Genomic DNA, 25619 nt, shown 5'->3' with positions numbered 1-25619 from the left:
AACTACAACTCCCGGCAGGCCCCGGGGCCGCCCGGCGGGGCGGTTCCATTCCCCGGCAGGCCGACCTCTGGGGGGGGGGGAGCGCCCGCCTCCTTCCTACTGCCGTCCATTGGTGAAACGGGAGCGGGCTGTACCATGCGTGCGGCGTCCCCCGCCGCGGCGGCCGTTGGAGGAGCCCTGAGGGGAGGCGGCGAGCGCGGGAGCGGCGGCGGGCCGAGGATGGAGAGCTCCGACCTGGGCGGCCGCCAGCAGGGCCCCATCTGGCACCGCAAGCCCAGCCCGGCGGCGCGGCGAGGGTAACGGCCATCCCGGTCCATTCCGGTCCCCGCGTAGCGCTGCCGCCTCAGCTCGCAGCCGGGGGCTCGGTGCCGGGCCGGCGGCAGCCGTGGCCGTCCCCGGCGCTGCGGCGCGGAGGAGAGGCCGAGGGAGCGGGCGGGAGGGGCAGGGCCAGGCGGAGCCCACCTACGCTTCTGCAGCCCGGGGATGCCCGGTTGGATAACGGGGAAGAACGTTCCCGTTGAAGGTGGAGCAGGTCCCCAGGGAGGCTGGGAAACCTCCGTGCTCGGAGGGGCTCGCAGCTTGGCTGGGCAGTTATCCCACTTTAGCTTTTTGGTTTTAATTGTACTGAACAAAATACCATGGGTGAATTCCCAGAGTTTGATTAAAATGGGAAATACTATGAAAATACAGCCTGGCCCAAGCTGAAGAGCAGCAGTATGAATCCTGCCCTGGGGTACCTGTATGGTGTTTGTCCTGGGGGATCCAGGTGCAGCTCTGGGAACTCCTGCCTTTATTCTCCTGGGTTAGTTTAGTGGCAAAGGAACTTTTGAAATGCAGAGTGCCCTTTTGGGGAAGTCCTGGGAGATGCTGTAACTACGCTGAGAAGTGCTCACATTTCAGGGTGTTTTTAGAATAAGAAGCCATACTTTGCATGGGGGTGGGGGTTGATGACATTGAAGACCCTGACATCACTAAATTTTAATTATCATTTAAAATAGCTTAACATCTTTCTAATTTGATTTTTATGGTCCTTCCCTTTTATTGCAGAAAAGAATGGGCTTAACAGAATGAGGTGCAATTGGTTTTGTCTCTAGTCTGTACAGTGGCTGCATGGCCCTTCTTCTTCATCTGATATTCACTCACACGTTGTAACATACACCAAGAGTTGCGTGGAAGTGCTCGGTTTCATATTCTGCTCTCTTAGAAACTGATGTCTCAGATAGCTATCAGCATCTTATATAGCCACGGTCACAGACTTCTGCAAGTGCCCTGCAGACTTTAATCAGCCTGCCAATATCCTGTATAGTTTTAGATATTTAGTTTGACTCTGAATTTACATCCAAGTGATGATAGAATACAGTTGGTTTGCCCACTGTTAGCCAAAAATTCCAGGAGTAGCACATCTCCCAAATGTTAATGTCCTGCTTCCTGGAAAAACCTTCCTCTTACGGCTTAGTCTGCACATGGGCTTCAGTGCTGCAGCTGGGTCCGTTTTATGCTGACAGCATGGTACAAGGATAGAATGTGAAAACCCAGCAACTTTTGTTCCATAATATCTCAGATGAATAATGATAGAAATGGCTTCCTTCATGCGTTTGAAGACTCTGGAAAGAAGTGGTATTAAAACTGATTTCCCCCCACATCTAATCGGAGTGGTTTCTTACAGTAATTCATAGCTTCTCAGTTTTCTAGCATGTTTCTTCACAGTGATAATGAAGAACCAGGTTCCTTGCTGAGTGCTGAATTGGGCTTTCAGATACATTAGTAGATGATACGTCAGCATGTATGTTAGTGTTATTCATTAATAACATAAATTAAAATCAGGTAGCCAGGAGCCACATAAAAGGATCGTGAATGGTATTTCCCCTGTCTGCTTTACATGTCTCCTAATTACCTTCCAACACAGTGAATGACTTCCTTTCTTTAGTATATTTTTTTATATTAGAAATAGGTGTTTTTCATGGAAGAAGATTTTTCATAGACCACTATGAATGATTGGAATTGTAAAACCATAAGCTAGGAATATTTTAATCCTAGGTCTTGGAGAAATACGTGCTAATAAAACGATTCTAAGCATGGTTGTTTTGCTTGCTTTCTTCACAGAGTTATAGTAAACATAATTCATAGTGTCAAAGGATACCATTCAAAGACAATACGTTTTCTGAATGTGGCTTTTGACAGTTCTGGAGATTCTCTACTCGCGGGAGACCACCAAGGGAATATATATGTTTTTGACTTGAATGGCAACAGGTAAGAGTATTTCTATCAAGACATTTTAATTGTCTTGACATCTGTAACATTCAGGAGTATGGAACTTGCCTGGACAGCGTGCCACAGGTCTGGTTTTAACCCTCAGTTTTCCATGAATGTGGAAATAGATAGCAGTTTGCTCAGAGCTGAAACTACAAGCCAGTGTCTCATGTAGGCTCCCTAAATATTATTTTATTAGTTTAGCTGCTCCAAAATACCAGAAGTTTGTAACTCCAAAGTGAACAGACAGCAATTTCATAGAACTTAAATACTACCACTAGAAGTTGTTCTTTGAACACTACCGATCAAATAATAATAGGAGCCATGAATTACAATAAATTAGACTTAGTGTTGTCATTTGCAGAAATACATTAATCACTCTTTTCAATTTTATACTACTGATTTTTAAAATACTAGCACTGATTTTTAGATTTATTATAATTAGATATGATTTATTTGCTCCCTTTCGAGTTTATTTTTTCTGTCGGTGAAATATATTGAGACTGAGTATGTTATTACTTCACTTGACACGGACCAAAGTTTCCTAACACAATGAGAATGTGTATTTTTAAATAGGTTCAACCTTGTTCAGCGAACAATGCAGGCTTGCACTGCTTTGGCATTTAATCTTCGCAGAAAGACAGAATTCCTGGTGGCTTTGGCAGATTATTCCATTAAGTGCTTTGATATAGGTAAGGAGAAATTTAAAGGCTTACTATCTGGATTGCTATAAAAACCTATGTAATTTTAGTTTTGATCTCAAATTTTTCTAAGTTTTTTTGATGGAAATCTTACTGGTATTTCATGCCATCTGTCCAAAAAAGAAAAGTTTGGGCCCATGTGGGTTACAGTCCTGTGGGTAAATGAACCCTTTGCTCTGTCAAAGTTTCTTGTTCCCACTGAGTCACGCAGGCATCTGTTTAATTGGAGTATAGCACAGGATCGCAATTCTGTATGTTACCTTTTTTAAAAGCAATTTTGTATGTTACCTTTTTTAAAAGCAATTCTGTATATGTTTGCTTAGAATGAGGTGCTCTATGCAAAATCAAACCAAAATCACTTGACAGTATGCTAGTTTGCAACTGAACCAGTTATTAACTATGTTTACAGTAAAATATTTGATAAAAGAAAAAAGAACTAAAAGAACTGTCAATGCTTTTGAGTATGCAAGTAAATCTGTATCCTTGTTCAAAAGCGATATTTAAAATTAATTTCACAGGCCAGCTGTGTGTATGTCTTGATTAGAAGTTTAATTGTGAAAGGCATTGACAATTCATTCTTCATAAATTAATCTTAACCTGTCAAAAAGTGCAGTTGTAGTGTCTCATATCATCTGGATTTAAATGTTTTTAAAAAGCTGTAGGAATCACTCATCTGCAATTTGAGGGTTTGAGTCTGATATTACGAGTGAAGATCTTAATGTAACACGGTTTCCCAAAACAGAGGAAGAGTCAGAGTTAAGGTCTGAAATCCTCCATGCTTTTTCTCCTCCTTTCAACCACAGTAAGACCAAACTTAGATTCTGGATGCACTTAAAGAAACCTTCTTAATTTTTCCAGAGTCCTGCATGTTTATATGGTGCTGTTTCCAGATACCAAGTCACACTGAAGAATGTTTTAAAATAGAAGTGTTATTCACATAAGTTAGTATTGGATGAACTATCCTTAGAGGTGTATTAGATAATACTTAGTTGGCAGGCTCCATCCCCTTCTTTAGAAGCCATACGCTGTAATCCCATGTCATCCTCCCAGGTGACAATAGCTTTAAGCACTCAATTGTCTGTAAGCACAGCAGAAAGTTTGACTGTTAGGCTTCATAAGCTGCTTTATAGCCATTTCCCATCTTGATGCCACAGCAGTAGGTCAGCTGGAACCGCCCCATGGTCTGTCAGGCAAACTACCCAATGTAAATAGTGTAATTGCCACAAACACAGTTTGGTTGCTGAGGGAAGATTAGTGGTCATGCAGTCACAAGTGGGAGACAATGTAGTCAGGGAACCATTTCCTTAGTATGCAATACACAGCATAAAAATGTTTTGGACTCTAAAAGAATTAATGAGGTATTGCTTTCTGACTGTGCCTTTCTATAGTCATAGCCTGTTGTCATTAAACCTTTCTTCCTTGCACCTGTAAATAGCTGCGTAATCATTCATACACATTGTCCACAAGTAAAAACAAGTGGAAAATTCTAACTAGAACATTCAGTCTCAACTTGCAGAGATTACTGCGGTGTTCACATCGGATAATCTACCTACGAGACCTGCTGAACTTACCTGATCACAGTGTTCATGACTTTTCAGGATTGATTCTTAGGCTAAGCTAAACAAGTCTGTGCAAGTTGGCTTTCTGTGTAGAACTGAGAATAACTTAAGAAATCTGTTACTTGGAGATGAGGAGGTGGTTATGTTTCTCTAAGGTATAATAGCTATATGAAGACTGATACCTTTGTTTCCTGTTTTTTGGGCTGTGATGGTAAATGGTCATATACTTAAATGGGTCATATACTTTTAAGCACTGGGTATGCTTAAAAGTCTCCTTCACAGCATAGTGTTGGCAATAAAGAGTAAAGTAGTAGTTGTTTCACTTTGAATGACTTTCATATCCTTTTCATTTTTTTCATCAACTCCTGCAGAAACCAAGGAGCTAGTTAGTTGGATGAGGGGACATGATTCTTCGGTGTCTTCCATCTCTGTCCATGGTTCAGGCAGGTATGCCATCACTACATCCACTGATACAGCACAACTGTGGGACTTGGACACCTTTCAAAGAAAAAGAAAGCTGAATGTTCGTCAGTCTGTGGGTATACAGAAGGTGAGTAAAGAGCAATTGCTAAAGGGTGAACAAGCATACCTCAGTAGGAGTAATACCGCATGTTAAAATCACAGTACTTGAAAATATTTTTTAAAATACAGCCAAATCTTTTCTATGTTCTTTGGGTGTATCTCCTTAACTGTCATCCTATCACGTCACCCAGACCACTGGAATCATGACTCAATAGTTGCAGAGATCTGCTGGGAACTTTTAAGGAACCTCCATCTTCAGAGATACTCAAAATTTGGTTGGATGTGACCTTGACTAACCCAATTTAACCTGGAAGTTGGAGCTGTCTTCTAGACTGACCCTGCTTTGACCTGGGGGTGGGCTTAGAGGACCTCTAGAGATTGATTCCAACCTGAATGATACTGGGATTTAAGGGTATTGTTAAAAAAACAGGTTTGGTGTCATAATGGTAACTTGAAACAGTCACCACCACCTACCCCATTCAGCTGCTTATTCCAAAGCTGCTCTTCTTTCTGTGCACACTAAGCACTGAATGTGGGAACAAAGCAAGCTGAAAAGCAACACAGCAAAAAGGAGTTGCTGCTTTTCAGCCTAGTGGTTTCTTTGCTTTGGTTTGCTGCACGGACACTTATACTGGAACAACATAGAGGATGAGAAGGATGACGTGTTTGTGTTAGGGAGTGGTTTAAATAGGTCTTCCTTAGCGTTACGCTGCTTTAAACAGGTCTGCCTGCGCCACCCAATGTCAAACTTTGGCATAAATATTACAGAAAGTACTGACGCAGTGCCTGAGCATTGCTTACACACGTGCTGCCCTGCAGTGAATAGTTTTACAAACACCACTTCAGACCAAAGTTCTCGTCAGGCTGGTCACTAAAAAGCCATGCTGATTTTGCAGAGAACAAGGCTATTCATTTGAGCGTCTTCACCGTGTTCTAGGTCAGGCAGAAATTTTGTCAGCTTGAAATAGTCACCTAGCAATTACTGTGGAAGATCATACATAAGTTTTTGTTTGTTTGTTTGTTTTATTAAAACTGTTGTGTAGTGCGTGTTGCTAAAATAATTATCATGTCTTCCCTCCAAAGATGGCTGCATTTCTTTAGTCGGCAAGATTTTTCTACTGCTCAGTATCTTTCTTTGTGTAGCCTATGTGTAGGGGCTTCTTATTGATAAATGCCTCAGAATTTGATAGGATCAGGATGGTACAGTATGGAAACAACCTTTAAATCCAAACAGTAGTGACTATGGTTGAATGAATAAATCACTGTTTGGGAATCAAGAGCCCACTTTTGGTTTGGCTCTACCATTTCTGACAGGACATTATGCAAATAATCCAATTTATCTGGATTTAATTTTCCTGTCTTTAGAATAGAGATAATGACACTTACTCCCATGCCACGATTTAAGACATACAGATAAGTGCTTTATTAAAGATCAGGTTTATTATTAGACCACAGCCCTGACACTCACTGTCCAAAGGTGGATTCTTGCTTGCTGTCTGAGCCATCGTAGTAGTGCCACACCAATCTCTGCGGTGTACTTTTCGGTGCTTCTTTACTTAAGCCCAGTTGCACTCCAACATACGCCTTCTGTTAAATTGGTATGGGGCAAAGCTAATTTAAAAAGACAGAGACTGAGCTGCACACTGTAAGAATAGCGGGTGGAAAAAAAAATGAGAAAGAGCTAAGAGAAGACCTCTATAATGACCGTTTCCAAAGCATCACTGCTTATTCAACAGCTGCTTGTGACCATCTTGTGATATTTTTCTAGGGCAAAGCAGAAAATGAGGAACTATTCAGTACTCCAGTTTACCAAAATTTAAACTTCATCCATCTGCATGATAGGCATCTGTTCTCAATTCATTGTCTAGACTTCCTCAGGGTCCCTGAAGGAGGACAGGCAGCTCAGTCTGTCTGAAGATAAATGACTCTTGTAGGTGAGGTGACTCCTTCCCCACAGGTAACTTTTGCTCACTGTCAAGTGACTAATTTGGCCTGAACAGCCAACTTTCAGTCACTAACATTCAGCAAGATGAATCCGTCTCATGTATCCAGATTTACAGATTTTCAAGGCCCCAAGAGACCATTCAGACCAAAACTCTGAACTTCATAACACTGACTGTTAATCTCAGCCAGTGAGTGCTTCAAGTAGTCCCTCAATGTTCAGATACCAGGAGACATTTTCAATTTAACCTTCAAAATTATAGGTACAGGGAATTTGCTGAAGCTGCATGTGCTGCTACCAAAATAGAACCTCTGATGTAAACCAAAAATTTATCATTAATCAAGAATATATCTGATGACATCCAAAAATGTAAATAATCCAATTTTTTTCTTTTTGAGATTACACATAAACAATAAACATGTTCAAAACAATTGAAAAAATATATTTACAAGCTTTTTGGTTTTATCTTCATTCATCCTCACAGTAAAATCTGCATTTTGTATTTGGAGAATACATTGCTAAACTTTCTACGATATTTTTTACTTTTAATAGTTGTACGTAAAACTAAGGAGTTTAAGTCTAAAGATGAATGCTTCATAGAGTGCATTTGCAGACTCGTGGTACTATTTGAATGCTGAAGCTAGTTTGTAGAAGATGCAACAGGCAGTTGCTCAGTGAGCACTTCTGGCTCATGTCTCCCATCCCTTCCTGCTCCTGCGTTCATGTTCCCGCTGTTTATATTGTGTCCTCTCTGGCACTCATCAGAAACCTCCACAAGGCAGTTTAACAGTCAGAAAAGTTACATAGATAAAGATTTGTGTAATTTCAGTGAGTTAAACTGCCTTAGCAAAGGGTATAAGAAGTTCTGAACCAGTGCAAGGGAGAGCGGGCCTGCCTAGGCTGTAACAGGGGAAGGGGACCTGCTGCCTGTGGGATCTGCCTGTGGGATCTAAGCCTTGCACTGCAGCTGCATTATGCAATTATAGTAATAGCCATACTGTCATGGTTTCTTGCTATTTTTTTTTTTTTTGCCATACACTACACTTTGGTCCAATTTAAACGGTACTTCCTTGACACCACATTACATTTTTTTTCTTTTCCATGTTCTTCCAGGTTTTTTTTCTTCCATTGAGTAACACCATCCTCAGCTGTTTCAAAGACAATTCTGTTTTTGCATGGGAATTTGATACTCTTCGCTGTAAATACCAGTTGCCAACTCCTGTAGAAGGTTCTGTATTGCTTTATAAGGTCTTTGCAGTTACCAGGTAAATTGCTATTTTGAACATTCTAAAGGCAGACTACAAAAATTGTAGTTTTAAAACAGGTTTTCTTTCCTTATTTGTAGTGTTTTACGGAACTATTGAGCTTTATACTATGATAAGCTTTTGAACTCTGCTGTGACTGATACTTTCAGCAAGGATCAATAGCAGTTTTTATTACAGTCTTATAGCAGTTGAAATAAAGCAAGTTGATTTTTAATGTCCACTAAAATAAGGTTTAAACTATCCTTTACAAAAGCAAATTTTATTAATTAGGAGCTATTTTATTCTTTCAGGAGAGCATGACAGGAATAATGGCAGATCCAAAAGTGATTTGAGGGCATAGGAGGAAACGTATGATGTCTTTCTTTTTAGCTAATACTAACTTAAATTATAGTATTCTGATGGAAACTTTTCCTCATCTGTGATCCAGAGATGGCCGGATTTTTGTAGCTGGTGGAAAATCAAATCATCTTCACTTATGGTGTTTAGAATCAAAGCAGTTGATAAGAATAATCCAGATGCCTGCAAAAGTACGAGCTGTCCGTCATCTGGAATTCCTCACTGACAGTTTTGATGGGGGCTCCAATCAGGTCAGTTTTTTTACAAAGCTTGAGACTGGAGTATTTGGTTAGTTGATTCAACATATATACTTTGAGGGCTTTCGGGGGACACTAGGGATAAGGGCCCGTACCATACAAAAGGATAAGTTACTCTGCTAAATGTTTGCTCAGTTGCTTTTTTAGCTTAATGGAATGTCATTGCTGAATTGGGTATTCCTCTTTGTTTTACATTGGCAATATTAATTGATGAATCCTTTTAACTTATAGGTCCTTGGCGTGTTAAGTCAAGATAATATTATGAGATTTATCAATATAGAAACATGCAAACTTCTTTTTGACATTGGGAGTCATGAAGAGGGAATTAGTACAGCAGCGATTAGCCCCAATGGACGGTATATTGCATCAGTAATGGCAAATGGTAGCCTTAATTTATACAGTGTCCAAGCATTGACTCAAGAAGGAAATAAGGTAGAGTGTTTCACATTTCTTAAAACAGCAGTAAATCCCATTAAAGTTGATACTTGTCTACGTAACTTTTGTATCATCAGTAGTTTGCAGACGTATTGGAGTGCATATTTAACACTACAAATAAAGAAAAAGTGATTTGTAGAGTTCCCTTCATAGTTCCTCCAGCTTCTCAGGTAATATGATGTTTTTAAAGTATATATATCACTGTGTTTCTGGTGTTTGGAGGACGGGGAGATTGTATTTCTTTCTACAGCAATTTGTATGGACCAATTTCTCTTTGTAATGACGTTCTGGGGGAGATGGAAACAGCATAAGTGTGCTGCTTCTGTTCCATTTCCTATAGGAAATGTTTTGCAACTGATATTCTTTTAAACTGCGGGCATGAATGGTGTTTTTGTTGCTGTGATTTTGTTCTTCTGACTCTGTTATTGGATACCAGCATCCATCATTATAGCACAATGATACTCCTAATCCTTCCTAAACAACAAACATTCTAAATACCAGTTCTTATTTTATTAAAGTAATTTATTAATGGGAGTCAGGTTTCTAAATCCAGAATTCCATATATCTTTAATCACCATGTCTTTGAAGTAAACAGTAACCAGCTTCGGATAATGATGGAGTGGAGTTGAGGAAGGATGTGTAAAGATGTCACACATGCATTCCATTTGCACTTTTGCTGCCGGTTTGACATGAACTGGGATATCCACTTTGTTACTTGCTTTCCCAATCTCCAACATTGAATTAATACCTCACTGACACTGAAGACTAATTAAAGTTCGTGAAGGTCTTTTGTATTCTTTTTAACTGGTGCTATAGAAATGCAAAGTATTTTAGTGACATTGAGAAACACACTAAAGTAAATAACCTGAACAGTACATGATACACATTTATACTATCCCAGTTACATTTTAGTGTTTCCTAAGTGAGGAAATAACATGATGTTTGAGTTGGTTTGGAAGCTACATAAACCTTCTGACAGTCTTTCTATTTTATTACAGCAGTTTTATTCACAGGCATACTTATTCAGGACTATAAGGTCCATATATATTTATTTATGGTATAAATGTGCCTCTGTTCTTCTTGCTATGGCCATCAAGCTCAAAAATATGGCATATAAAATAAGAGTAAACATCAAATTGTAGTGTTATTTAACCTGCCTTACAAGATTTTAACTGAGGTATTTTCACTTAATATTAGCCTCCACCACCCATGTTCAAAGCAGTGGAAGATTCGTCCAAGTGCACGTCAGAGGCAAATAAACTGATGATGAGAGTGACTTCAGGAAGGTCAGAGTGGCCTTGGAAATCCAAAGGAAGCAAAATTCAAACCAGATTGCTAAAACTGCAAGTGAACACATCACTTGAAAATAAAGAGGTGGGAAGAAGCTGCAAATATTTTGTGTCCAGTCTGCAGCATTTAAATTTTATTGCAAAAAAAATATTTAGCCACTTACTTTAAAGAATAAATTCAGGCACTTATTCACTTGGATGTTTGAGCAGAGAAGGGATTAAGGGACTTTTAGTACCATTTCCTCTCTCTGTTTAGCCTATGCTCCTGTATTATGTGACACAGCCAGAGCTGCCTCCAGTCAGCTTGGGGTACCTCTGAAGTTGTTCAAGCAACTTGTGACACATTTGGATATTGCTAGATCTGATCTGCTTCCCTGCTAGCAAACTGGTACCTCTAAAATGTCTGCCTAGAAGCCATTTCATTTTTTATTAATTATTTAGAAGATGCATTACTGTTACATTTATTTCCCTTCTGTCATCACTGTGCCATCTTCTCTCTGTCTTTATCTTGCTTCTCCTATGTATATATATTCTCATGTGTATATAAACACACATATATCTGTATCTGTATATATATATCCTCCTGTAACATTCATCACAATATGATCTATTCCTTATGTCAGTGTTCTTTATGGTTTGGCTATATCCATCATTTCATTATATGTAGTTTAGTCAGTGAGGGTCTGATTTGCTTCTGACTGAAATCAGTGACAGCTGTTCTTTCAGTTCGGTAGATGAATGATCTTTTGAATTATCTTTTTTGCTGTTAAAATACCTAGGATTATGTAACAGATAGCAGTACACTTTTTTTTTTTTTTAATTATGTTAGGGACTTCAGTATTTGCTGCTATCATCAATTAGAGTGCAAGGAAAGAGATTATGAAAGAGAAATGCTTACATTTATTGTTGATCCCCTATTTTGTAGAACGAATTGCCAGGTGGATTAAACAAGAAACGTCTGCGGGCCTTACTGAAAGGATTTGGAGAATATCCAGCAAAGTACAGGTATGTTTGTGTGCATGTTCATGCTTGCACAAAATAAAATTGCTTTGTGTTTACTGGCCTATGAAAGAGAAGTTGCTTGACTAAGTCTGCATTTTAATTGCAGGATGTTTGTTTGGCGTTCCTTATTACAACTTCCTGAAAACCACTTAGCATTCAGTAGCTTAATAGATAAGGGTACCCACAGTGCGTTTGTGAATATTCAAAATGAATATCCCATCAAAAGTATGAAACTGCTGAGAGTTTTACAGAGGTAAAATATATATTTATATTTATTTAAATATTATAGATTTTTATTTTCATATAGTGATCCGAAATGTGTCCAGTAACTGGAATCAGCTGTAAGGAAAATTCTAAAATTAAATAGTAGTGCCCTCATGCAACTGATATAATCCTGCATCTGTTTTGAAGTTTACAGTCTTTCTATGTTGTGGTTCTAAAATGCATATTATATTTTTGTTTGGTTTTGGATCAATGTTTGCTACACTTTTGTTTGCCTTTGTGTATAGGACCTTATCAGCTCTAGCTCACTGGTCTGCTATCTTTGCTGAGACGCCTTATATTCCTTTGCTAGCATTCCCATTTGTAAAATTATTCCAGAACAACCAGCTGATCTGCTTTGAAGTTGTTGCTACAGTAGTAGGTAAGCAGTGATTTTAAAAGCTCAGATATGCTGCAACATGTTTAAGCTTTCCCATGCAAAAGAGCTTTTCCTGATGAAATGAATGAGGTATTTCCTAAGAGGTCACCAGGCTCTCTTCTGAAGGTGTTGCCAGAAATTGATATGTAGCAACTGTATGCTTAAAACAAAAACCTGCTTGTAAATAAAACAAGATATTAGACTTCCTTTTGCAGTGTTTCTAGCACAAAGTTAGCAGTTTAACAATATTTGTAAAGTCTAATCAGCAAAACCAAATGTATCTGGGATAATTATATCATAATAACTGAAATCTCCGAGACATGGGAAAAGTAGTCACACCCGCCTACCCCCTCACCCACTCCCAGTCAAAAGGTAATGATTTCTTAAGGTTTTACTGTGTTTAGTTGTCCTAAGCGTGTGGTAACTCAAAATTAGACATTTGGCTGAAAGCTGGCTATGGCCGTCTTCTGAAGAAACATTCTAAATTAAAGTGCTTTACACTTAAATTAGTTGTTGCAGCTGCTGCTAAGTCTACAGAAGATATGTGCTGCCAAGCATACATGCCCACTTTGCAAACACATGCTGTTAGTGAATAAGTATCCAAGTTTACGGAAATTATTCTTAGTATGTTAAAAATTACTTGATACAGGCTGTAGTTTCATGACACAAATACTGGTTTCAGTATTCCCATCTGCCTCCAATCACTTAGTCCCACAGCACACGGACTTTTCTTCATTTTATTTTTGAGCCAGATTAGTTCCCCAGTCTGGTTCACAGTGTACTGACACAAACACTCACGCCAGTGCAGCTGGAGAGCAGTGTACTGTGGGAATGGTTCAGGGATAAATGCTAGGAAAGGGGAGAGGTGGTAATACCTTAAATAGGTTTTACTGCATAAAACTACCTCTTAAATTCATAGCCTTTATAACCAAACCTTAAGGTTGTCAAGAGTCTATCACTCTGGATTACACTGGATTTTGTGGGGCTTTTTTTTTCTCTTTCAGTTAATTTTTGTCAGCACTGGTTTGAGTATTTTCCCAATCCTCCAGTTAATGTCCTTAGTATGCTGGAAAATGTTTTGGCACATCATGACAAAGAACTACTTCAGCATTTAATAACATACAGTGTGACTTCACAGGTAATATTCTAGCCAACTTTTATATATAAAATGTCACTGCAGTGAATGATAGTGCACTAATCTTTTATTTTGACATAATTCTTTTTTGAGGGAGTTTTCATTAAGTAACAGTGAATGATATGGGAGTGTAAAGAATGTATCATTGCTTTCCTGCAGCTTTTTCTTTTCCATGATCATAAATCTCACATATGTGCTACTGTAGTTCTTAGAAGTCCTTTGCTTTCAAGTCCACATTGCTTGAAAATCTAGTCATCAAATTATAAATGTACTCTTTTTTTTTTTTTTTTTTTAAAGTGGACATAGGTGTGATGAATTAATTTTGTAATCCCTATTTATCATTAGGGATGATTTTAGCTTCACAAATCTTCTGTTTAGATTCAGACATCCAGTGAAATAAATTTATTTATAATCACCCCATATTAATTTTGAATGTTTGTAGTGGGTGATAAAACTTACCTTCAAATATTCTGGTTTAGTTCCTGTTTCTTTCACAAGTCAATAGATTCTTCGTATAAGGCAAGAAAATTTCATATTATTTCTTTAAAAGGAATGGTAAAATTGTACTAATGGTTTATTTTATCAATTTTCCCAAATAATATAGGTTTATGCATGGCCTCTTCTAGAAACATTGTTCTCTGAGGTTCTAACAAGAGAAGAATGGCTGAAAGTCTTTGACAATATCTTCTCCAACCATCCTTCGTACTTTCTGATGATTGTTGTTGCCTATATTATATGTTCCAGAGCTCCCCTGCTTCATTGTAATCAAACAGCAGATTTTGAGGTAAACATCTTCATATTTAAGTCAGTCATAGGAAAGTGTACCTACAGAGATCTATAAAACTTTGTATCTGTTGTTACAGAGGTTAGAAGGAGATGTTTCATTTCCACATTAATATATTATTACATGTTTCTGAACAACATCATCTAGTACCTGATAAATATACAATAAATGAGCAAAATATTCAGCAATTTCCTGCAGTTTCATGCAACGAGATGTTTAAAAGCTTTCATAAGCTTTCTAATGCCACTAAAAGCCATTTTGTAAATGTCAATAGTTCATCAACCACAAAGCAATTCTGCCTCTTTTTTTGAGATCTAATACAGACTTCTGCCTGTGGAGACAAGACACAGTCATTCTGTCATGTTGCTTCATTATTTTGCTTTCAGATTTGCAAAATTAGGCAGTATTGGACGTTCTCTGAAGCTAAATGAAAACATTTCCTTTCCTTATGTTTAGCCTTCCATGGGAAGAGGAGGTTTTTTCATCTGAAAACATCTCTGTAGACAAACAAAGGCTTCCACCTTGAAAATGTGCTTGTGAGCAGTCAGTTTGACAGACACCAAACAGACAACATTATTGCTATGTTTAATAATAACCAATTTAAAGATTTTCTTGGTGAATAAGGTCTTTGACAGGAAGAATAGTCCTTCAAGAAGAGGAACTTCCAAGCTTCATGTTTGAACACCAGAAGCTGAGGGAGGTTTATCCAGTGGTAGGAGTGTCTGTGCAGGCAGGTGGACACTCTAATTCACACCTAGCTTTCCAGATCCCTTATGCAACTGCCATTTGAAGAGAAGGAAAAGAACCAGAGCATACTTTTACAACTTGAAGAGGTTTGGGTCAAGTCATTTGAGCCGCTGATACTTTACTAATTAGTAGGACTAGCTTAAGAATCCATTTTTAAATCAACTTTTGGTATCTAGATCTTGCTAATTTGCCTAATTATTCCCAAATAGGTATATTAAAAACTTGCTTAATCTTTTGTAGAATGTAAATGGAAGCATGTCTCTTACAGTATTTCTTTCATCATCGTAACAACCTGGACATTAATGGAAGCATGTCTCTTACAGTATTTCTTTCATCATCGTAACAACCTGGACATTAACGTTGTGATTAAGGAAGCTTATCATCTTATGGAGGCTACGCCACCAGATATCCATCCACAACATATGCTTGATGACTTCATACCACTTACAAAAGGACAGTACCCTGTATTTAATAAATATCCCAAGTTCATTGTGGATTATCAAACTCAGGAATGGGAGAGGATCAGACAGGATGAAATTGAATACTTACGAGAAAGGTATTAATGGGAAAGTTGAAGACAGTATCATACTGGGAGCGACAGGTGGACACATTTGCCTTTTTCTGTTGTAATGTGTATGCTTGGGAAGAGAGACAATTAAGAAAATTCAGGAAGATTACTTTAAATAGCTGCTAAAGGTTAAGAGTTGTTTGGTTTGACACATTTTTAAGTTAAATCAGTAGTCTTATCTTAAACAAAAAATGTTTGTTACTTCACAGAAAATATTGGGCCGCAAGTCTTCAAACTTGAAAGCTTGTAAGTCAGAGCTTAAATCTCCCTTGACCTTGTAGGGTCCAACTTTGTGAAGGGCCAGGAGTTCTCAGCTTGCTATTGAAATCAGTGGGTACCATGATGCCAAAGCACCTTTAGAAACTAGTTTTTGTCAAGAATGTGAGGAAGAAAATATCTGCGCTCATCTGAAATGCCCTGTTGCCTGTAACAGTCAGTATTGTAACTCTTCCTCATGCGCTTTATCAGTACATAAAGGGGATGCCATATTCTTTCATGACATTGCATTTCAGCAGGTCTTTGCTATTACAGTCATCAATTTTTAAGTAATCAAGTTAATTTCTTGATAACTGACTTGAATTATTAACATGTGATCTCCCTCCATTTAGACAATTAGCGCATGAATTAGAAGCTAAAGCACAGGAATGGAAAGCAGAAGATGAAGCCTGGTATCGAAAGCAGAAATTACTTAAAGAAGCTGAAGAACAGAAGCGAAAAATGCTATTGGAAGAAGAAGAGAAGCTGGTGGAACAGAGGCAGAGGTATTATAATATAAGAAGCATTAGGGGCCTGGCTACTGTACCCTGTTATTACATTTTTAACCGTGAGTAAAGGAGAAATAACCACTAATTTGTATAAACTGTAACGTGGGAAAACAGTGTGGTCTGGTGGGTCAGATTTTGGTGTGGGAATGAAGTGATCTGGGTTGTATTACTGCCTTGCCTGAGGGAATACAGCAGATTAGAGGCCAAGTCACTTCATATTTTTGTCTCAGCTCCCAGCCTTTTGTCTGGTCTCTTTGGATTGTGAATGCTCTTAAGCAGTCAAGTGCTGTGTGTTTGCACGCTGAGACTTCAGATTTGCACTGTGGGCAGACTCGCACTGCAAATATGAGAGTCACTTATAGTATCAGTGACTGTACGCATTCTTGTATTTCTAGTGGATTTAGATAAAAGACTGCTTTATGTATCAGTTGCTGAGCAAAGAGTTGTGATAGCACTGAAGCTGAACTGTTAGTTTGTACATTTTGCAGTTGTGAAGGTTTAAGAGAATTTCAACATCTCCATAGTTTTTTAGATCAACTACAAGTAATCATAGAATCATTTAGGTTGGAAAAGACCCTTGAGGTCATCGAGTCCAACTGTTAACCTAACACTACTAAGTCCACCACTAAACCATGTCCCTAAGCACCATGTCTACAGGCACTTCCCTTAAACCTCTGTAACCTACAGAGTAAGTTTTTGTTTCAAAAGAGGGCAGTGAGCCTTTCTTTGCAAACTAATTCTTGAGTTTGTGGTTTTGTTCCTTGAAAGAGTTTGATATTTTCCAAATAAACTTAGGGCTAATTTTGTGCAGAAAGAGGTACTGGGACACTGGCAATTATTCTAAGGAATAGTTTCCAGTTCTGGATCATTGCAATAGTAAACTAGTGCTTATTAAAGTTGAACAGAAACAGAGCACAGGACTTCAAAGCTCCATCAGACACATTGGCATTAGAGGATGTCTGTGTGTCTGTGAATTTAATTTTGTCTTGTAAATCAAAACTGGACAATTTACAAGAATGAAAGCAACTGTCCTAAGCTTTATAAGTTAGAGATTAGCTCATACTAAGGGATAACTGCAGTGCAAGTTTGTGCTCTTTGGTCCTGACCTTTTATATATACAAGTTCCCTTGTTTCTGTTTGTTTTGGCTTTGAAGACTAGCTGCTGTGAAAAGAGAACTGAAAGTAAAGGAACTACAATTTCTAGATGCTTCGAGAAGACGTTTTCTGAAATACCAGCAAGATCAGCGTCAAATGGAACTGAAACGTCTTGATGATGAAATTGCGAGAAAGGCTGAGTATTGCTCAAACAACTCTTTTCTTGAAGGTTTATTAGTGAAAATAAACAAGGCAAAAATGCATAACTAAAATTTCAGTTGTTATACTGTGATTTGTGAGCCCAGAGGTGTATTTAGCATGAGGTGGACTGCTTTAAGTGGTAAATGCGTAATTTAACAGTTTTATTTGGCACTCACTATGTTCCACTGGCTTGCTTTAACTGGCAAAATTCCTGAGAAAAGCCAGATTCATCTGTATATTGGCAGTGTTGAAAAATGTAATGAGCTCCTTAAAGGGCTAGTGAATTCTCGGCTGTCTGTGGGCTGTATGTCCAGATTGCAAATTAACTCTGCCATTGACTGAGAGGCTCCGCAGCGGCCTCTGGCCAGGCCTGGCTCTGCTCCTGTGTTACTAGCTCGAGCACCATGGCATTCAGATGCTGAGAATGGAAGCTTTTGAACCTCGTGGGCATGAATTGAGTCTTTGCAGGGCCATTCCTCGTGTCTCAGCACCATATCTTACAGAGCACAGCGCATCCGTGTGTTCATTTCCGCAGTCAGGGCACTGTAAGATTCATTAGCTGCAGCTCAGCACAGGTTCTGCCAGGTGCAAAGTGGCCACTTCCCTATCTGTGTACTGTCCTCTGCAGCATTCCAGGTTCAGAGACTCCTTATTCGATTTGGAGCTGCATCTGGCAGGTTATTAGCACTAGAACAAGCCTGACATTTCCCTAATATGCTTGGCTGGATGCAAAACTATTCCCTGTGCCTCATCTCCACCTTGCCCTGTAATTTTGATAGGCAATATTTTCCGTTATTCATGGTATGACAGAAAGTTAACTAGAACTTAGAAGTAGGGTGTGGCTTGGGGTTTTGGACATTCTTCTTGGTACTGGTTTGTCAAGGGAGAAGAATTTCTTCTTTACTGTATTTTCATGTGTTTCTCTTCTCCTCAAGGTATCCATGAGAGAGCAGGAAACAGCTGCTACCGTTCAAGATGTAGAAGCACGACGGATGGAACTTGAATCACAAAGACAGCTTTTTGAACAGGTAATTATTAGGGAACTATACAGATGTTTATATTTAATGTTTCTTCCTTTGCAGTTCTCAGATTCGGTTGTGTTCATTCAACCAGACTTTGTGAGGAAAAAGAGGACCTTTTTTTTTCCCCTTTTTCTCTCTGATACCTGTTTTAGAATAAACCCTCTATTGATAAAAGCATTAGTAGAACTCACTGTTATTTGTTTTTCTGGGAGAAAATACTCATATCCTCCCCATTTAATTCTTCTCCTGTGCAGAGGTATCATTTGGTTGCTGCAGGGTTTAGCTGTGTGCTCAGCTGGTTGAAAGAAGTGAGGAACATGTAAATAAGAAATAAGTCTATAACAATATGTTCCTCATCCCAGAAACTCCCACGTTTTTCATCTGTGATATCCAGATATATCTACATTTTCTGGAGAGAACAGTATAGCAGATTGATGTAGTTGATGAAAAATGTCTAATTGCCAACAACACCATTAAGCAAAAAGGAATGGATGGTTTGTGGGGAATGTACAGTTCCTTTCTCAAATGGCTGACTTATAATTCAGAAAGATCACTATTCAGTAATAAAGGGTTTTAATCAACAATACTGTTTAAAGTTAAATATCAGTTAATTATTATAAATAATTATTATAAATGACTGAAAAGCAAGGCTTCCAATGGAAGGCTTTAGTAATGTCTGTTTTGGTTAGAAATAGTAAGTGTGTAGAAATCACAGCTACATGTGCCCATCTTGCATATGTGCAGATCCGATGGAATCCAAGCAGAAGTGGACATCCAGATAACTAATCCTTATTTTGAAGCATATGTCTGCTTATATTTGGCTTTTTAAAGCTTTTGGCCATAGACTTTTAATAACCCATGCTGAGCATAACTGGGCTAAATTTCTTTTAGCATTTATTTATTAAATACACAGCCAGCTGTATTGTGGCTACATAATGCAAACCAGGCTAAGCTCATTTGTGTTCCAGCACATGTAAAGTCAACTGTTTAAGGGAACTAATTCTACAGTGATCATCCTCTTTAGGCTAGAAAGGTAGCAATTATTTAACTAACTGAGGATATATGTCTCCCCACAAGAGTCTGTGTAGACAGGCTTTCCCTGCCATGCCCTGAACTGACTTTCACCACCGTCAGTGAGGGGCTGTATTTAAGCTTAGAAGGCTGTGTATGTTAACTTTGCTTCAGTACCCTGCTGACACAGCTCAATAGATTCCCACAAGCATGGGAAGCAGTTATATCTTCTCCAGAAAACTGTGTAGATGTGCCCTGATGAATGTGAAGAAAAGGTGGTGAGAGTTAAAGTTCTATTTCCAGGTCTACTGCTGATTCGTACTACTTTGGCAAATCATCTCTGCATTCAAGCTGCAGATGTGTTTATTATAAGTCCCTGTACCATGACATGATTTATATTTGTGAAACATTTTGAGGTTTTGGCTAAAAAGTGCCATAAAAGTGCAGAATATTGTCATGATGAATCTAATTCATTTAAGTTGGAATTCTGCTTTTATGCTCCACTATAATCCAGGGAATGGAATTACATCAGTATCAACCTGCGAGACCACTGTGATGACTCAGGCTTAGTGTCATTCCAAGTGGATAAAACAGCAGGGACTACCACTTTCTTCAACAGTTATGATATGTAGTGGGATGAGATGTGTGTATATATTCAAATACTAGTTTAATGAAATTTTAATAAATGTTAAAGAGATAGAATTACAGATGTGGGCTAGTAGTTTAGCAAAAATAAGTTATGTTTGTGTGTTTGGCAGCACCTCATCAAAGATCAAGAGGCAGTTACACAGGAAATGAAAGAAGAGGTGGATGCCCGTCAAAGAAAGGTGGATCTGGAAGATCGTCTTGTTCAGAGATTGATGGAAATAGATAGAGAAGAAAAACAGAAAGCTCAGATAGTAAGATGATTGGATCTTAACACATATTTTGGGGAGTTAGTATGCTAACTAGTACAAGTAGTACTAGTTAATAGTATTTTAATTGCAATTAACTAGTTCAAGTTAATGTGAAAATATTTTCTAAAGAAATCTAATTTCTAGATACCTATATTAATAGATTATGATGGTATGTTTAAAGTTTTGAGGTTTTCAAAAATCTGATTGAAGTGTCCAAACAGCTATATAATACTGAAATTCTCTGGGCCTGTCATGGATATTACCTTTTCTTTACTTCTCAGAACTCAGAAGGCATGTAAGACTCAAAAGTGCTTTTCAAAATAAGTCATCCTCCTGTTAAGGAACGTGTTTTATTTGTAACCATAATAAAACAAAAGTAAGCCTCAAAGGAACTTTCAGTTGGTAGTACTTGGCAGGAGATTCAGCTGTAGAAGCTGTCTTCTAGATCACAGTAATGAATGTGTGTAGCTTGACATTAGGAATTGTTCAGATTTTCAAGCTCAGAACTTGTAACTGCACAGTTGGAAAAATAGTTGCAGCTAACCCACTGCCCATATGCTTGGCATCTGCATTTATATTTTGTCTAGAAATAAACATATGGGTCTAAATTTTTGTAAACAGCCTTTGATTTTTGGAAGCAGATGGATGTGGGTGGAAGTATTGGCATCCAGGTATCAGTCTTATGTTAATTGCACCTGTAAATCATATTAAATCCATGCTAGGAAAGCAAAATCCCCAAAATCATGGAGAGAGTTGATGCCTCATTCCAAAAGATTAAAAAAAAAAAACCAACACCACAAAACAAAACAAAGACCCTCAGTAAGGGAAAGAATAAGAAGGATGAAGAAGCATCAGAAGAAAGCCCTGATAGATGAGACAGCCTGCTGTAATTAATGGAGGAGTGGCACTGCAGGTACAGTCTCCCGGCAGGGACATCCAACAGTGATACTGGAGGACACTTCAGTTCATCTTACCTTATCTGTATGTAAGGCTGTGTACTTGAAATAGACTAAATGGATTGCTGGTAAGAAAGATGTTTTATTAGGTGGCTGAAGAAAACTTAGCCAAAGCAGAGCAGAAATGCATTGACACTGACTGGAGGTTGCAAGTGTTGCATAAACTAAGGCGTGATGATCAGGACCGTGAGAAGCGTTATGAAGAGATAGCCAAGCTCCTGCATGACAACAGGGTGAAAGAAGCTGAACTGCTGAAGGCCATGAGGGAAGCAGAAGAAAAAAAGGTATTTGCATTATTTCTTTTTCTAAGTGGGACTGGCACAAATGTAACTGTCTTTTGCCCATACCATGGTAGAGCATAAAACTGAAAGGTATTGAAGAAATATTTTGTTAGGAATCTCCTTTCCTGTTTTGACTAGAAGTTTCTGGAAGCACTAGAGGAAATTGGTGAGGATATTTTAGGCTTAGGAAAACATATTCCTGATTCTGTAAGTTCCTCTCATTTTTTTTCTTTGACCCAAGACTTTTACCTTTCTCCAGGTGTTTGAATGAGAAATTTTTCAAAAAGAAACATTCACTCAACTTAATAACCTATATTTTGATTTAAGGGTGAAGTGAAAGCTGTAATAATCCAGGTGGTTTTACTTGTTGCTTTTTCCTTGCAACACATCTGTTGAAGACACTTTTAATATCTCTGTTGCACAGTGGGAAGAGGTTACACAGAAAAAAGCTCAACTGGAGGAAGAGCAGAAGGCGGCTGCTGCTGCAGATGAACACAGGAAGTGGTTTTTAGAAGACAAAATGAATGACGCATTAGAATTGGCTGAAAAGCTGCAAAGCGAAGATGGCTATTTTGGTGAGCATATAGATAATGCAGTTCTCCTGTGTGGATGTTGACATGAAGTATTCAGCAAATAAATACAAACTAAGTGTCCAATATTAGAGATACACTTAAGCTTAACTCCTTTACATAAGTACTTTTTGGCAGTATTCTTTCATGAAACCAATATATCAGGCCAGACGTGGAAAGGAATCTCAGTTTGAGATCTATCAGATGCAGCAATATAAATGGCATTTTTAGTAGGAGCACAGGTTTAGCTGAGCTTAAGCCAATCGTAAAATCACATCCCTTAGAAATCCTATGTCAAATAATGTTGTCCTGAGATGACATACAGTATTATACCAACAAGTGACTTTGCCAAGTGTTTGTTCACAGGAAAAAAACATTTATGCACTTCCAGATTTGGCCAGTACATCCTTCTCAAATGCTGCATTTATGTGTTTTTGCAGATATTTCTCCTATTCCCCCATCTCCGCAAGGGTCACACAAGATTAGTGATTAGTATTAAGATTAAGTGATTAGTATTGCTTTGGGTGAACTTTTTTAGACTTTGCCCTTATTTACCTAATGTTTTTAATATAGATTAATTTGCAACTGCAAATTATTAAAATGGGTGTCTCCTACTAAATCTGCAAGTACAAGTAGCCATATTCCACATGATCTTAGTGGCCCATTTGTCAGAAGATTAATTATATGGAAAGAAACAGCATGTGTGGAGCTGTAATTTCTTAAAATCAAATGCAGCGATGATGCGTAGCTTTGACCCATAGAGTAGAAACATTGACTTCTAATTCTGAGCAAACTGTACTTGCCATTAGCTGGAGTGAGTGATTGTTCCAGTTTTGTTTCCTGGAGAAAAACTGTTTCACCTCAGGCTAGAAAAATTCACTAGAAATTTAAACATTTTTAGTTTACAAAGAATCCTTCTCTCCATTTCCCACAGAGAGACTGCGTGATTTAAAGGCCAGACGTACAGAGAGAGGGATAGAACTCCAGCAGGTGCCAAGGTCTGGAAACATCTGTCTGAATGATTTCTCTGCCTCAGAGTCATCATCACACAGTAAGTTTCTAAGTTAGGACCCTCCTTTCTTTCACGTTTAATTTCAGAAGCATTACTGGAACACCTCATTGTGCAATTGAGTCATTATTAGTTGTGTAGGTGTTTAGTGGATAGTAAACCAATTTATTGTTGTATTCTATCTATCTCAAACCTGAAAAAAATGTCTTTGCTACCAGGGGCAGCACAGGTAGGAAGTGCCTGAAGTGTGTTGCATTATGAGAGTGGTCCTATTAAACCTCAGCCTAGTTTTAATCCCATTCTGACCTGATTATTTTACCTATGGTTTTTCTGTCTTCATAGTTATGTATGATTTGGGGGTGTTGAGAAGATGTTTCATTAAAATATTATTGAAAGTTATAGTCAGGAATTAATCTGTAATCATTTCCTCTGGGCTGTCCTAGCTGTTATGGCCAGTGAAAGTGCTTTTTAAAGTCCCATGCTCTTATGTACAAAACTGCACACAATGGGAAACACGTATCTGTGGACCTGCCATAGCGACCCATCAGCATCTGACCTTTTTGTAACAAAACATAGGCACCACTTTCAAAGAACTTGCTTTTACAGGTCTTAGGGCTGTCTTGCATACAGTGGTACTGATAAAACATAGCATTTCTATGCCAGAGATACCTGTTTTCCAATAAGCATTCATAGTATTTATGGAAAACCATTAGTTGTAATATTAAGTCCAAGTTTCTTCCACTTAAGTGTCTTTAGACAGAAGACGAGAAGAACTGGCATGCCAAGAGCGGGAACTGATGGCAGAAGTCAGACGGCTCAGACAAAAGCTTACCTCACGGGCTCGAACTAGACATCCTCCAACTCGTTTCCCAGCTACAAAGTGGACACCTTGAGACGGTTTGCTCTGGACCTCAGCTGTACTTTCAAATTATTAATCAGTGAAATGCTAAATATGTATAGTGTGATTAAGGACTGATCATAGATTGTTTATTATAAAGGCCTTTGGAAATATTTTTATATAAAAATAAAATGCTAGCTAGAAAAATGTGTGTTGTTTGTAACCTTCTCATTATTTTCTTAGTAACTATAATGCTGTACTTCTAAAATAAACTCACTTTTTACCATTAAATTATTACACTTGCAGTATTTGTATACTTTATTTGTTCTGGTGGATGCCATGACCTGAAGAAACAAACCACTGTTAAAATGTTGTTTTGGCAGTGATTTGTAAGTGGATTCTACAAGTTGCAGCAGGGAAATTTGCAATTAGAGAAAAAAACCCTTTCCATTGAGAGCTGAACACTGAAAACAAGGCCCAGAGAGGCTGTGGAGCCTCCGTTGCTGGAGATACATATGGTTGTTATACATACTAGCAGGTTCCTTTCATGAGAAAGAAAGGGAGAGAGCATCTAAATAAATATGCTGTTTTCCATGCTGCTACGCTGATTGTCAATGGCTAATGTTTTTGACCCAAGAGTAGAACATTATGTGGTGTTACAGTAAAAAAGAATGAGGCAAAGTTAAATAAAGTGAATGATCCATAATTGCTACACACGATGCTGATATAGGAGTAGACTTGGCTGTGTGAAAATATGAGGACCTGGAACTTACTTAATTTGTTCTGCTTCCCATGGGGTTTTGCTGGCGCTCTTTGGGGCAGCAGCATCAGAGCAGGAGTGCTCGTGGTGCCCTGTGGGTGCTGAAGCACCGCAGAGGAGGGCAGACCCAGACGGTACCGCTAAACAGCAACTCTTTGTCCTTAAATTACATGAAGGCTTAAATGCGCAGAGGTGCTTCGTTATCCTCACGTTAGCGTCCTCTGCATCTGGAACCAGAACCAGTCACATTCATAGTGACCAGGATCCACAGAAATCTCATCGCAGACCGCAGCAGAGTGTGGGGAAGAGCTATTGTTTTTTTTCAAAAAGGGATGAAAATGCAACAAGTAAAGATCATCTTTGGGAAGCAGGAGGAGTAGATGAGAAAATTGCCTTTTTCTGATGACTGTCTTGGAGTTTACATGTGATTATATTTAAAGGGAGAAAATAAACCCACAAAGTTTTCGGCTAGCAATTTGGGCCATGCGCGTACGTGCTTACGGTTGGTAAAAACATTGCAGTTGTAAATAAGTATAAGCAGGAGGGTTTGCAGCAGGCAGGAGCCCCTGCCCGTGTGTGCACCCAGAGCCGTTCCTAGTCCCTGCCCGCTGCCGGGGGCTGCGGGACCCCTCAGCCCTGCCTGCGCCCCGCAGCCCACCGCAGGAGCGGGACCCCTTTCCTCACTCCCAAATGCTGAAATGGGCTCGCAGACAACCCGCTACCAAAGTGCATTTTTTAACAACAGACGTTGCAGAAATTATTTCTGTGAGCCCACAACCAGGAGG

General features: G+C 38.8%; 1 protein-coding gene across 3 annotated transcripts; it reads left to right on the top strand.

The window, feature by feature from the left end:
* The first annotated feature begins 94 nt into the window (after positions 1–94).
* On the top strand, positions 95–24360 carry TBC1D31 (TBC1 domain family member 31). Of its 3 annotated transcripts, XM_030012469.2 has the most exons (22): positions 95–296; positions 2104–2250; positions 2827–2942; positions 4882–5060; positions 8088–8239; positions 8667–8826; positions 9064–9264; positions 10465–10641; positions 11482–11561; positions 11665–11811; positions 12068–12201; positions 13203–13336; positions 13938–14117; positions 15188–15420; positions 16041–16193; positions 17351–17486; positions 18428–18520; positions 20284–20424; positions 21467–21661; positions 22083–22233; positions 23162–23278; positions 23984–24360. In XM_030012469.2, the coding sequence occupies exons 1-22, from the start codon at positions 136–138 to the stop codon at positions 24127–24129; spliced, it is 3333 nt and encodes a 1110-aa protein (XP_029868329.1). In that variant the 5' UTR covers positions 95–135; the 3' UTR covers positions 24130–24360. The 3 variants fall into 3 exon arrangements, with proteins under 3 accessions (XP_029868329.1, XP_029868331.1, XP_040979078.1); XM_030012471.2 differs by lacking the exon at positions 11665–11811; XM_041123144.1 differs by lacking the exons at positions 95–296; positions 2104–2250 and having other exon boundaries at positions 2829–2942; positions 4882–5062; positions 8089–8239.
* The last annotated feature ends 1259 nt before the right edge of the window (positions 24361–25619 follow it).

The sequence above is a fragment of the Aquila chrysaetos genome, chromosome 4 (genome assembly GCF_900496995.4).
Source record: "Aquila chrysaetos chrysaetos chromosome 4, bAquChr1.4, whole genome shotgun sequence".
Classification (NCBI taxonomy): Eukaryota; Metazoa; Chordata; class Aves; order Accipitriformes; family Accipitridae; genus Aquila; species Aquila chrysaetos.
Note: the sequence above shows the minus strand (reverse complement) of the source record. Positions and strands in the feature narration are given on the sequence as shown.